Consider the following 12,403-nt stretch of genomic DNA (forward strand, 5'->3'; position numbering starts at 1 on the left):
AGCCAGTTCTCTCTGTGAAACTAGATAAATTGGACAACATCGTTCATCAAGAAAAAAGTTCTGACCCTTTTATGTTATCTTAAAACAAATGTGTTGCCGGGCACAGTGGCGCACACTTGTAATCCCAGCGGCTCAGGAGGCTGAGACAGGAGGATTGCAAGGGCACTAAGCAACTCAGTGAGACCCTGTCTCAAAATAAAATATAAAATAGGGCTGGGAATGTGGCTCAATAGTTGAGTGCCCCTGAGTTCATTCCCCAGTACCCCCACCACCAACCCCCAAAAATATGTTAATATGTGCCTTTGTTATAACTACTTAGACTTCTGAATTCTGTGCTGAATGGCTAGATAATGAATAAGACTTGGGACCTTACAGAAATCCATTTCATTGATAAAACAGGTGTTTCCCTTAATTTTTATCTTTTCCCCCTTTTCAATTTCCCCTCTTTTAATGATCTATTTATGAGATACTTTGGAGTTTTTACATCTCAGAGTAGTGCATTTTAGCAGTATTTGAGGTGGATAAGAACTTTACCTTTCTTTTAAATGATGATTTTAATAGGGGAGGTGGGCAAGAAGAACTAGTTCTGCTTTTTTTGTGTTTTTTTGTTTTTTAAGATGTAATTTTGTTTTAGTTTTCAGTGGACACAACATCTTTATTTTATTTGTATGTGGTGCTGAGGATCGAACCCAGTGCCCCGCGCATGCCAGGCGAGCGCGCTACCACTTGAGCCACATCCCTAGCCCATTGGTTTGTGTTTTGAAGGAGGCGGTTAGTGTGTGTGTTTTGTTTTGTTTTGTTTTTGCAGTTCTGGGAATGGAACTCAGCGCCTCATGCATACTAGGCCACCAGTGTCACTGAATTACATCCCCATCCCAGAATTAGTCCTTAAGCAAATCAGTTAAGGAGAGTACAGTACAGAGGGAAACTGAGGATCTGGAAATTGATTTTCTTAAAATTATCGTGTTCACCTCACCCCTGGTTACCATTGAAGTGTGGAGATCATTGAAATTAGAATATAGAAAGATTATAAAATGAACATTTATTCGGCCATTAAGGAGGAGTAAAATAGAGGTGTACTAATGTGGGAAGAATTTTGAGGCATTGTTATTTAGTGGGAAAAATGTCAAAATGTTTTATATAATATTTATGTGTATTTGTATGTTTTATATACATTGTATTTGTTTTCTACATGAGTCAAAAGGGAACATTAAAGGTTACATACCAACCCTAAACATTTACATTTACCTTTCTGATGGAGGGCCTGGGATATACTAAATGATCTTTATTTATCTTTATTCTTTTAAAATATATATATTTTTTTTAGGTGTGGAATATCAAACAAATGATTAAGTTGACACAGGAACATATAGAGGCCCTACTGGACAAATTCGGTGGGGAGCATAATCCACCATCAATATACCTGGAGGTAAGCTTTTGAGTATCATATTTGTAGTAATTTTTTAAAGGAAAAATAAATGAATTTGTAAAAAGTTTTGTAGTGTTGATCTTGATTCTTGTAGGGTCTGGGATTAGAAATAGATACTGGAAGAGAGAATTAGCTTTGACTTTATTATAGTCTTAGTCTTGTTTCACTTGTTAAAATATACATGCACTATTTTATAATTTAGAAAATGTCAAAAGTAAGGAGGAAGTCCTCTTTAAACTTTAAAATATTTCTCTGAATAAAGAATTTTTAAAAGAGAGAAAGCACACTGTTTTTGTTGTCAACAAAACTAGTGACCATATTGGAAAATGAGGCAATTTTGTAAAATATCTTTTCTAGAATAAGTGCCCCTACAATTGGTTTTTCTTCCTCATAGGAAAAAAAAAAAAAAAAATTGTATCATCTTGAAATAGCCCAACATTGCTTTAGCTTTTTTTGTTTAATAGTTCCTTGAAGTTTGTGTCAAGACTTGATCATGATTGTAAATTTATATAGAGAGTTAGTCGTTGTGTTAAGTCTTAATCCTGTGAAATAATAGGTACTATTGTAATCACAGATAAGCCTTCTTGACCTTAGTTTCCTTCTAGAAATCAGCCAGCTTCCATAGTGAGCCAGCTGTTGTGGAATCTAGGCACTCGGGTTCTACAGTACCCAGTGCACACCATTGCTCTCCACTGCCTTTCTCTGTGAAAGCTACTTCACAGTAGTACTATATGACTAGTGATTCAGCTGTAATCACTAGTCATATAGGAAGATAACTCTAAATGATAAATGATTAGATTACCATTTGGCTCCAAATGGCAGGGATTTTAAAGCATAGATTGAAAGACTCCAAATAAATTTCTAATTTAGTACTATAATTGCTTTTTTAAAGAAAAACCTTCATTATTTCATGAGAAAGTGCATTTCTGAAATAAATCTTAGAATGGAGGGCTGTAGCAGTGATAGAGCCGTGGCCTAGCATACGCAAGTCCTGTGTTCAATCCCCAGCACCACCTGCCACCACCCTCAACCCCAGTTTAAACAGGGTAAAATAAATGTTGGAAGTTTGGATACCAATCAGCTAATAAACTGTTTTATTCTTTTCCTCCTATTCCTATGGCTTATCCCCCATCACACTACTAGTTAGGATCAATGGTAGGACTAGAATTCTTATCTGGATACTAGTTACTTTTTCTAATATCTCATGCTATCCCTTTTACTTGGATGACTTTGGGTGCCAAGCAAAGGAGTCATGAAGATATAAATAGTCCTAGTGAAACCGATAATTCTTTGTTAATCAGAGTTAGACTATAAGCAGCAGTTTGCCTCACACCCATTTCTATGTCTTGGGGACTTTCCCCCCATGCTCAAATATAATACATTTGCAGCAGTAACCGTGTCTTTCAATAGTAGTAATTCACCTCCTCCTCCACACACATACTCTTTAAGACTTTTTAATATTTAAAGATTGATCATTAATAGCAACAAAACTTTGACTTAATGTGTGCCCAGTACTGTGTTAAATGTATTTGTTAGTTTAATCCTTATCATTACTTTAGGCTAGATGCTAGGTGGTAGGTATTTTTGTTATCCCCATTTTGCAGGTGAATAAACAAAGCTTATGGTGACTTACCCAAGGTGACACTGCTAATAAAGAGGGCAATTATCTAATGCAGAAGTCTGTGGTCTTATTCTACCTTTGTCATGCCTTTGTGCCCCTCCACCCTTACCCATAGTTGGGCTAAATAATTCTAATTTCTTCAACCATTGTTCTTGACATGATTTGTGGATATACTAGGTGTATTTTATTTGGTTGGTTTCTCTTTAGAATTAGACACATAAATTTGGGTAATATATTCAAATTATATGTCAGATCATAACTCAAGGGTTATGACATTACCATGTGGTAAAGTAACAGATTCTTATACTATACAATTTTTAGCTATATTTAGTGTTTATGAAAATATGTGTATGTATGTGTGTGTATATATATATACATATATACACAGGCATACATAAAGGGCCATAAAATACAATGATTAACTTGAGCCAGTGAGGTCACACAGACCCCACTTTTTTAATCCCATTCGGACCTTAGTTCCTGCAGACAGTTTACCTAGTCTCCCTGTGTCCTACCTCATAAAATGAGAATAAGATTACACATGTAATTTAAGGATTTGAGTTTTATGGAGTTTCTGAAAATACAGTCCTGCACAAGTAGTTGGTTCATTCATTCAACAGATACTTATTGGGTGCCTCCTAACATTTGCACGGTAATGGTAGCACAACACTATGAATGCCCCTGGGGATATAGAAATTTTTTAAAAAGGTCCTAAATCTCTGCCTTAAACTAGCTGTGCTTGAGTCAGGGAAGAGAGGTACATACAATGAACATATAAATGAGCTAGAACATTGTACTTAACAACATTTAATGTACTGTGAAGAGGACCCTGGCTAGAGATTATAGAATTCTTGCCTATGGAAAACTGACCAGTCCAAGAGAAAAGACTTGTATTTGAAGGCCCTTCAGTGTAAAACCAAATCTACACCCACCATTCTACAGGTTTCTAATCCCGCACTTAAGCAGTCCTTAATATGTTTTCTTTTTTTCCTTTTATTGGGGTGAAATACCCAGAAAACTTACCATTTTAACCACTTTTAGGTATAGAATTCTGTGATTTTAGTGCATTCATAGTGTTGTGCTACCATTACCACATTACCGTTATTTATTTCCAGAAGATTTTTTTTAAACACAGAACAGATTGGTAATTTATTTTCATTCACTTGATTTATTAGAGAAAGATTCTTAAGAATATTGAAGACTGGTGTGTGTGTTAGCACACACCTATAATTCCAGCAGCTCAGAAAGCTGAAACTAGAGAATTGCGAGTTCAAAGCCAGCCTCAGCAAAAGCAAGGCGCTAAGCGACTCAGTGAGTCCCTGTCTCTAAATAAATTACAGAATGGGGCTGGTGATAGATATGGCCCCTGAGTTCAATCCCCAGTACTCCACCCACAATGAAAAGAATATTGAAGACCTAAATAAATAAGCAAATTACATTTTAGTTCCATCTGATATGAAAATCTGCCTGTGACTTGGAAACAAGAAAATGTACCTTATTACAAGTATAATGACCACTCATAAGACTTAATTATAGGGCTGGGGTTGTGGCTCAGCGGTAGAGCGCTTGCCTAGCACATGTTGGGGCCCTGTGTTCCATCCTCAGCACCACATAAAAATAAATAAATAAAGGTAATGTGTCCAACTACAACTAAAAATATTATTTTTTAAAAAGGCCTTGGGGCTGGGATTGTGGCTCAGTGGTAGAGCGCTTGCCTAGCATGCATGAGGCACTGGGTGATTCTCACCACCACATACAAATAAATAAAATAAAGGTCAATCAACAACTTAAAAAAATTTTTTTAAAAATAAGACTTAATTATATATAAAGGATGCAAAAAAAAGGACCATCAATACATGTGAAAAAGAAGAAATAATATACAGCATTTTTGGATGACAGCCCATGCAGAAATAATGACTAAATTCTGTAGAAGATCTTTATCATACCAAACTGAAACTTTTTTAAATATTTATTTTTATATCTTTACTTCATTTGTTTATTTTTATGTGGTGCTGAGGATCTAACCCAGGGCCTCGCGCATGCTAGGTGAGCGCTCTACCACTGAGCCCCAGCCCCAGCCCCCAAACTGAAACTTTTTATCCATTAACCACTAACTCCCTATTTCTCTCCTTCCAGTCTGTAGCAACCAACATTCTCCTGTTTATATGAATTTTAATACTATGGTGGAATCATACAATATTTGTCCTTTTGTGACTGGCTTGTTTCACTTAGCATAATGTCTTCATGATTTATCCCTGCTGCAACATGAATAATGCATGCTTAAAAATTCCCTTCCTTTTGAAGTCTCAATTTTAATATTCCATTATGTGTGTGTGTGTGTGTGCGTGCGCGTGCGTGTGTGCGTGCGCGCGCCACATTTTGTTTAGCCATTCATTTGTCAGTGGACACTTGGGTTGCTTTTGTTGTTATGAAGAATGCTGCTGTGAACATGGGTATAAAAATAACTGAATGCTTTTTAGTTGTTTTGGAAATATATCAAGAAATAGAATTGCAGGATTATATGATAATTATATTTAAGTTTTTTAAAAGAAATTATCATACCTTTTTACATAGTGCTTGCACTGCCTTACCTTCTTTTTTTATGTTTTTATTTGTTCTTTTTAGTTATACATGACAGTAGAATGTATTTTGAGATATCATATATACATGAAATATAAATTCCCATTCTTTTGGTTGTACATGATGTGGAGTTACACTGATCTTGTATTCATAGGGAACACATAGGAAAGCTATATGTTCAATTCATTCTCCTGTCTTTCCCCATTCCCATCCCTTCTCCATCTGCATATCAGAGAGAAAATTGACCCTTTGGGTTTTGGGGCTTATTTCACTTAGCATGATAGTCTCCAATTCCATCCATTTACCAGCAAATGCCATAATTTCATTCTTCCTTATGGCTAAGTAATATTCTATTGTGTACATGTATCACATTTTCTTTATCTATTCTTCTGTTGAAGGACACCCGGTTCCATAGCTTAGCTATTGTGAATTGAGCTGCTATGAACATTGATGTCCACATCACTATAGTATGCTGATTTTAAGTCCTTTGGGTATTTGCTGAGAAGTAGGATAACGGATCAAATGGTGGTTTCATTCCAGATTTTCTGAGGAATCTCAGTACTGCTTTCCAAATTGGTGGGGCTGCACCAATTTGCAGTCCCACCAGCAATGTGTGAATGTACCTTTTTCCCCACATCCTCGCCAACATTTACTGTTCCTTATATTCTCAATAATTGCCATTCTGACTGGAGTGAGGTGAAATCTTGATGCAGTTTTAATTTGGATTTCTCTAATTACTAGTGATGTTAAACATTTTTTCATATATTTGTTGGCCATTTATATGTCTTCTGTGAAGTGTCAGTTCAGTTTCTTTGCCCATTTATTGATTGGATTATTTGTGTTTTTTTGGTGTTAAGTCTTTTTTGAGTTCTTTATACATCCCAGAGATGAATATTCTATCTGAAGTGCAGGAGGCAAATATTTTCTCCCAGTCTGTAGGCTCTCTCTTCATGTTCTTGATTGTTTGCTTTGCTGTAAAGAAGCTTTTTAGTTTGATACAATCTCATTTATTGATCCTTGATTTTATTTCTTGCACTTTCAGAGTCTTTTTGAGGAATTCAGTTCCTAGGTCAACATCATGGAGATTTGGGCCTACTTTTTCTTCTAGTAGGTGGGTCTCTGGTCTCATGCCTAGGTTCTTGATTCACTTAAAGATAAGTTTTGGGTGGGGTGAGAGATAGGGTCCTAATTTAATTGTGTTACATATGGATTTCCAGTTTTCCCAGCACCATTTGTTGAAGAGGCTGTCTTTTCTCCAATGTATGTTAATGGTGTCTTGTCTAGGATGGGATAACTGTATTTATGTGGGTTTGTCTCTTTGTTTTCTATACTGTACCATTGGTCTTCATGTCTGTTTTGGTGCCAACAGCACACGGTTTTTGATACTACAGTTATTTAGTATAACTTAAGGTCTGGTATTGTGATGCCTCCTGCATTACTTTTCTTGCTGAGGATTGCTTTGGCTATTCTGGCCTCTTTTTTTTATTGTTTTTTAGTTTTAGGTGGACATAATATCTTTATTTTACATTTATGTGGTGCTGAGGATCGAACCCAGTGCCTTGTGCGTGCTAGGCGAGCACTCTACCACTGAGCCACAACCCCAGCCCCCTCTTTTTAAAAATTTTTTTTGGTTGTTGTTGTATACAATATCTTTATTTATTTTTATGTGGTGCTATGGTTCAAACCCAGTGCCTCACGCATGCAAGGCAAGTGATCTACCAGTGAGCTATAACCCCAGTCCCCTGGCCTCTTATTTTTCCAAATGAATTTCATGACTGCTCTTTCTATTTCTATGAAGAACTTCATTGGAATCTTAGTAGGAATTGCATTAAATCTGTATAGTGCTTTTGGTAGTATGACCATTTTGACTGTATTCTGCTTATCCAAGAACGTGGAAGATCTTTGCATCTTCTAATATCTTATCCAATTTCTTTCTGTAGTTTTCCTTATAGAGGTCTTTCACATCTTTTGTTAGATTGATTCCCACATATTTTATTTTCTTTGAAGCTTTTGTAACTGGGATAGTTTTTCTAATTTCTCCTTCAGTTGATTCGTAACCAACCAATGTATAGATCACAATTGATTTACGAGGGTAAATGTTATATCCTGCTACTTTGTTAAATTCACTTATGAGTTAAGTTTTCTGGTGGAGTTTTTAGGATCTTCTAAATATAGAATCATGTTGTCAGCAAATAGGGGTAGTTTGAATTCCTCTTTTCCTATTTGTATCCCTTTATTTGTATCTCTTTTGTCTAATTGCTCTGGCTAGAAGTTTCCAGAACTATGTTGAATAGAAGTGGTGATAGAGGGTATTTCTGTCTTATTCCTGTTTTTAGAGGGAATGCTTTCAATTTTTCTCTGTTTAGAATGATGTTGGCCTTAGGTTTAGCATGTATAGATTTTATAATGTTGAGGTATGTTCCTACTATTTGTAGTTTTTTTAGTGTTTTGAATGGATGTTATATTTTGTCAAATGTTTTTTCTGCATCTTTTGACATAATCAGGTAATTTTTGTCTTTAAGTCTGTTGATGTGATAAATTACGTTTATTGACTTCCTAATGTTAAACAGGCTTTGCATTCCTGGGATGAACCCTACTCGATCATGATGCACTATCTTTTTAATATGTTTTTGCATGCTAATTTGCCAGTATTTTTGCATCTATGATCATCAGGAATATTGGTCTGAGATTTTCTGTCTTTGATGTGTCTTTGTCTGGTTTTGGTATCAAGGTGATATTGGCTTCATAGAATGAGTTTGGAAGGGTTCCCTCCTTTTCTATTTCTTGGGATAATTTGAGGAAGATTGGTGTTGGTTCTTCTTTGAATGTTATGGTAGAACTCTGCTGAGAACCCCTCTGGCTTTTCTTGGTAGGCTTTTGATGTCATCTTCAGTTTCATTGCTTGAAATTGATCTGTTTAAATTTTCTGTGTGCCATTTCAGTTTGGGAAGGTCATATGTCTCTAGAAATTTGTTGATGTCTTCAAAATTATCTATTAGAGTATGAATTTTCAAAATAGGTCTGATTATCGTCTGTATTTCAATAGTGTCCATTGTGATATTTATTTCCTTTTCATCATGAATTTTAGTAATTTGAGTTTTCTGTCTCTTTGTTAACTTGGCTAAGGGTTTATCAATTTTACTTTTTTTTTTTCCCCAAAGAATCAACTTTTTGTTTTGTTGATGTTTTGGGATTGTTTCTTTTGTTTCAAATTCATTGATTTCAGCTCTGATTTTAATGATTTCCTATGTTCTACTGTTTTGGTGTTGATTTGTTCTTCTTTTTCTGAGCCTTTGAAATGTAATGTTAGGTTATTTATTTGTTGACTTTCTACTCTTTTAATGGATGAGCTCAATGCAATAAACTTTTCTCTTAGCATTGCCTTCATAGTGTCCCAGAGATTTTGATGTGTTGTATTACTGTTTTCATCCATCTAAGTATTTTTAAATTTCATCCGTGATTTCTTCTTCTATCCATTGGTGTCATTTAATAGCATATTATTTAGTCTCCAGATGTTAGAGTAGCTTTTTTTTTTTAAATTTTCTCACTGATTTCTAAATTTCATTCCATTATGATCTAAGAGAGTGCAACAACTGAGCTATATCCCCAGCCCATCCTTTCATGTTCTTATTGGCCATTTGTATGTCTTCTTTAAGGAAATGTGTATTTAAGCCTTTTGCCATTTTTAATTGTGTTGTTTGGGTATTGGTTATTGTGTTAACAAAACAGTTTTTTTTTAACATTCTGGATATCAGTCTTTATCAGATAAATGATTCATAGATATTTCTCCCATTCTGTGGTTTTCTTTTTCACTCTGTTAATAGTATCATTTGATACACAGAAGCTAATTTACTTTTGATAAAGGCCATCTTAACTAGTTCTCCTTTTGTAGCCTGTTCCTTTAGAGGCACAGTGATACTTAAAAAGTAATATCAAATCCAGTGTCATTTATGTTTTCCCCTAAGAGTTTTATCATTTTAGCTCTTATGTTTTGATCTTTGATCGATTTTGAGTTGATTTTTGTATACAGGGTAAGGTAAAGGTCCAGCTTCATTCTTTCTTATATGGATACCCAATTTCCCAACATAATTTGTCAAGAATGCTATTCTTTTCCAGTTGAATAGTCTTGGCACTCTTGTCAAAAATAATTTGGCCATATATGGGAGAGTCTGTTTCTGGGCTCTCTGTTCTGTTGGTGTGTCTGTGATTGTTTGATCTCTAACTTTGTAGTAAAGTTTTGAAATCAGAAGTGTGAGTCCTCTAGCATTGTTCTTTTTCAAGATGTTTTGGCTATTCCAGGTCCCTTGAAATTTCAAATGAATTTCGGAAAGGATTTTGTTTTGTTTTTTAATTTCTATAAACATGTCATCAGAATTTTGGTAAAGATTGCATTGAATCTATAGGTTTATTTGCTTAGGATTGGCATTTTAAGAGTTTTTAAGGTATGAATGGACAGCAAAGAACAACCATATATTTAAGAAAAATACTTTTAGCCAGAAAGATAACTGCAAATACGGTGGTAGGAACTCAGACATTAGAAGAAAATTTGTAAATAACTATACTCAACTATACTTAACATCAGAGCTACTAAAGTAGCAGAACTCTTGGAAACTAAAATTACTATACGAAAAAAAATATATAACATATATGTATACACACAGACTTGTGTGTATGTGTACAGATTAATAAATGTTGGAAGATACATATTTCAGAAACAGAATAAAAACAGATGGAAATGTTAGATGAAAGATCAGAAAATTAAAGAATATATTCACATCTGTACAAATTATCAGTACTTTTAATTATGAGAAATAGAAAACTCCAAAAACAGTTTGAGAAAACAAATAGGTTTTATTTTCCCTTAACAAGAAGCATAGAGGTAAATTATCTAAGATTGATATTCAAAGTTGTTAGTACTGGATTGTATCTCTATAGTCCTTTTGTTTGTTTGTTTGGTTTGGTTTTTTCTGCTTTTTTATTTTTGTTGTTTTGGTCAAGACTACAGCAGATTTGAGTCTCTCTCCCTCAGAAAACTCCTCAAAGAAAAAGCAGCAAATAAAGATTATGTTGTATACCGAGTTCTTGCCAAGAGGAAACTCTTTCTCCAAAATTCCCTGTAAGTCTTCCCTTTATATCTTATTGACAAGAGTTAGGTCACTCTCAGCCCTAGACCTGTTGACTGTACTTATTAACATTTCCTGAAATGAGAAACTAGAATCAATTTTTCCAGTATTGACAATTTTTCTTCAGATTAGTGGTGCTTCTGAAATCACCCTGCATATCTAGTTATAACACTTGAGTTCCAGTTAACTCAAAATGTATGGTTGAATGACTTGGGTCCCCTGCCAGCTGATGACAATAATAGTCCCTAATATTTATTAAGTCCTTGGTATATGCACCAGGCCTATTCTAAGCATACAGTAACTTATGTAATTTTCAACCCACCGTTTGAGTTGTTCCTACTATTCTTATTTTTGAAGAAACTCAGACGCAGATAGGTTTAATAATAATATGGCCATGGTTATACAACTAATAAATAAAATAGCCAGTGTTTGAAGTCAGACATTCTGATTTCAGAATCTGTGCTCTCAATCACCATATCATTCTGATGCTTGACATCTTTTCTGATCATAAGTCTGTAGGACAGTGCACAGGCATTTCATCAGTTTTTGCAATAAAAGGAATACTAGAAGCTAGGTGCTTCCTCTGAAATACAGAGGAGTCCATTGCATATGTTTGGGGGCAGTTTGTAAGATTCATCATATGTTATGAAATTAAGTTTAATAAGAACAAATTTAACTAGCTAAATCGTTAAAAAAAATTATTTCATTGTTTTTCCCATTACATTAAAATTGAATAGATCTTTGAATTTTTTCCCTCCAATCTTAATTGAAAAATAATTCTCGTAAGATTAATTTTCTTAAAATACATGATTCGGTGGTTTTTCATATACTCATAAGAAGTTGTACATCATCATTACTAACTCCAAAACACCTTTATCACCCTTAGAATGAAATTCTTAATCCATTAGTGTTCATTCCCTTCAGCCCTTAGAAACTAATATGATCTACTATTTGTTCCTATGGATTTGTCTCTATATACATTTTAATAAGTGGAATCATATACACTACGTGGCCTTTTGTAACTGGATGCTTAACATAATGTTTGCAATGTTTATCCATCTTGTAGTAGATATTAGTATTTCATTTCATTTGATGGCTAAATAATGTTCCATTGTATGAATAAAACACTTTCTGTATCCATTCTTCAATTGATGAACACTTGGGCTGTTTATACTTTTTGGTTATTATTAATAATTCTACTGAGAGCTTTCATGTACAGGTTTTGTGAAGACATAGGTTTTTCATTTCTTTTGGTTGTATGCCTAGGATTAAAATTGCTGGGTCCTATGGTAACTCTTTAAGTTTCAAGGAATTGCCAGTTTTCCCAAGCCTTTGCACTATTTTACATTCCTACCACCAATATATGAAAGTTCCAGTTTTGTCACATCCTCGCCATCCCTTGTTATTTTCTGTTTGTTTTCATTATAACCATTCTAGTAAGAATGTATTGGTATCTAAGTTTGGTTTTGGTTTACAGTTCCCAAATGACTAATGATGTTGAACATCTTTTCATATGTTAGCCATTTGTATATCTTCTTTGGAGAAATGTCTATTCAAATCCTTGACCCATTTTATTCTTATTTATTAGTTTGTTATTTATTTACTGGTAATGAGGATTGAACCCAGGGGACTCTTTTATATATATATATA

The 12,403-nt window shown here is 34.5% G+C and overlaps 1 protein-coding gene across 11 annotated transcripts in view; it reads left to right on the plus strand.

The window, feature by feature from the left end:
• The first annotated feature begins 779 nt into the window (after positions 1-779).
• Positions 780-12,403, plus strand: part of Braf (B-Raf proto-oncogene, serine/threonine kinase) — a 111,451-nt gene continuing 99,827 nt past the window's right edge. For 2 of the 11 annotated variants that reach the window (XM_048786825.1, XM_048786824.1), the window contains exon 1: positions 1,326-1,429. Coding sequence is in view for 8 of the 11 variants with exons in the window: in XM_048786818.1 (XP_048642775.1) it covers positions 1,346-1,429 (84 nt within the window). In the remaining 3 variants the exon portion in view is untranslated. Of the gene's footprint in view, positions 1,430-12,403 lie in introns of all 11 variants that reach the window. The other 9 variants (XM_048786818.1, XM_048786819.1, XR_007341834.1 and 6 more) reach the window with 9 other exon arrangements.

This window comes from Marmota marmota, unplaced genomic scaffold, assembly GCF_001458135.2.
Source record: "Marmota marmota marmota unplaced genomic scaffold, marMar, whole genome shotgun sequence".
Taxonomy (NCBI): domain Eukaryota; kingdom Metazoa; phylum Chordata; class Mammalia; order Rodentia; family Sciuridae; genus Marmota; species Marmota marmota.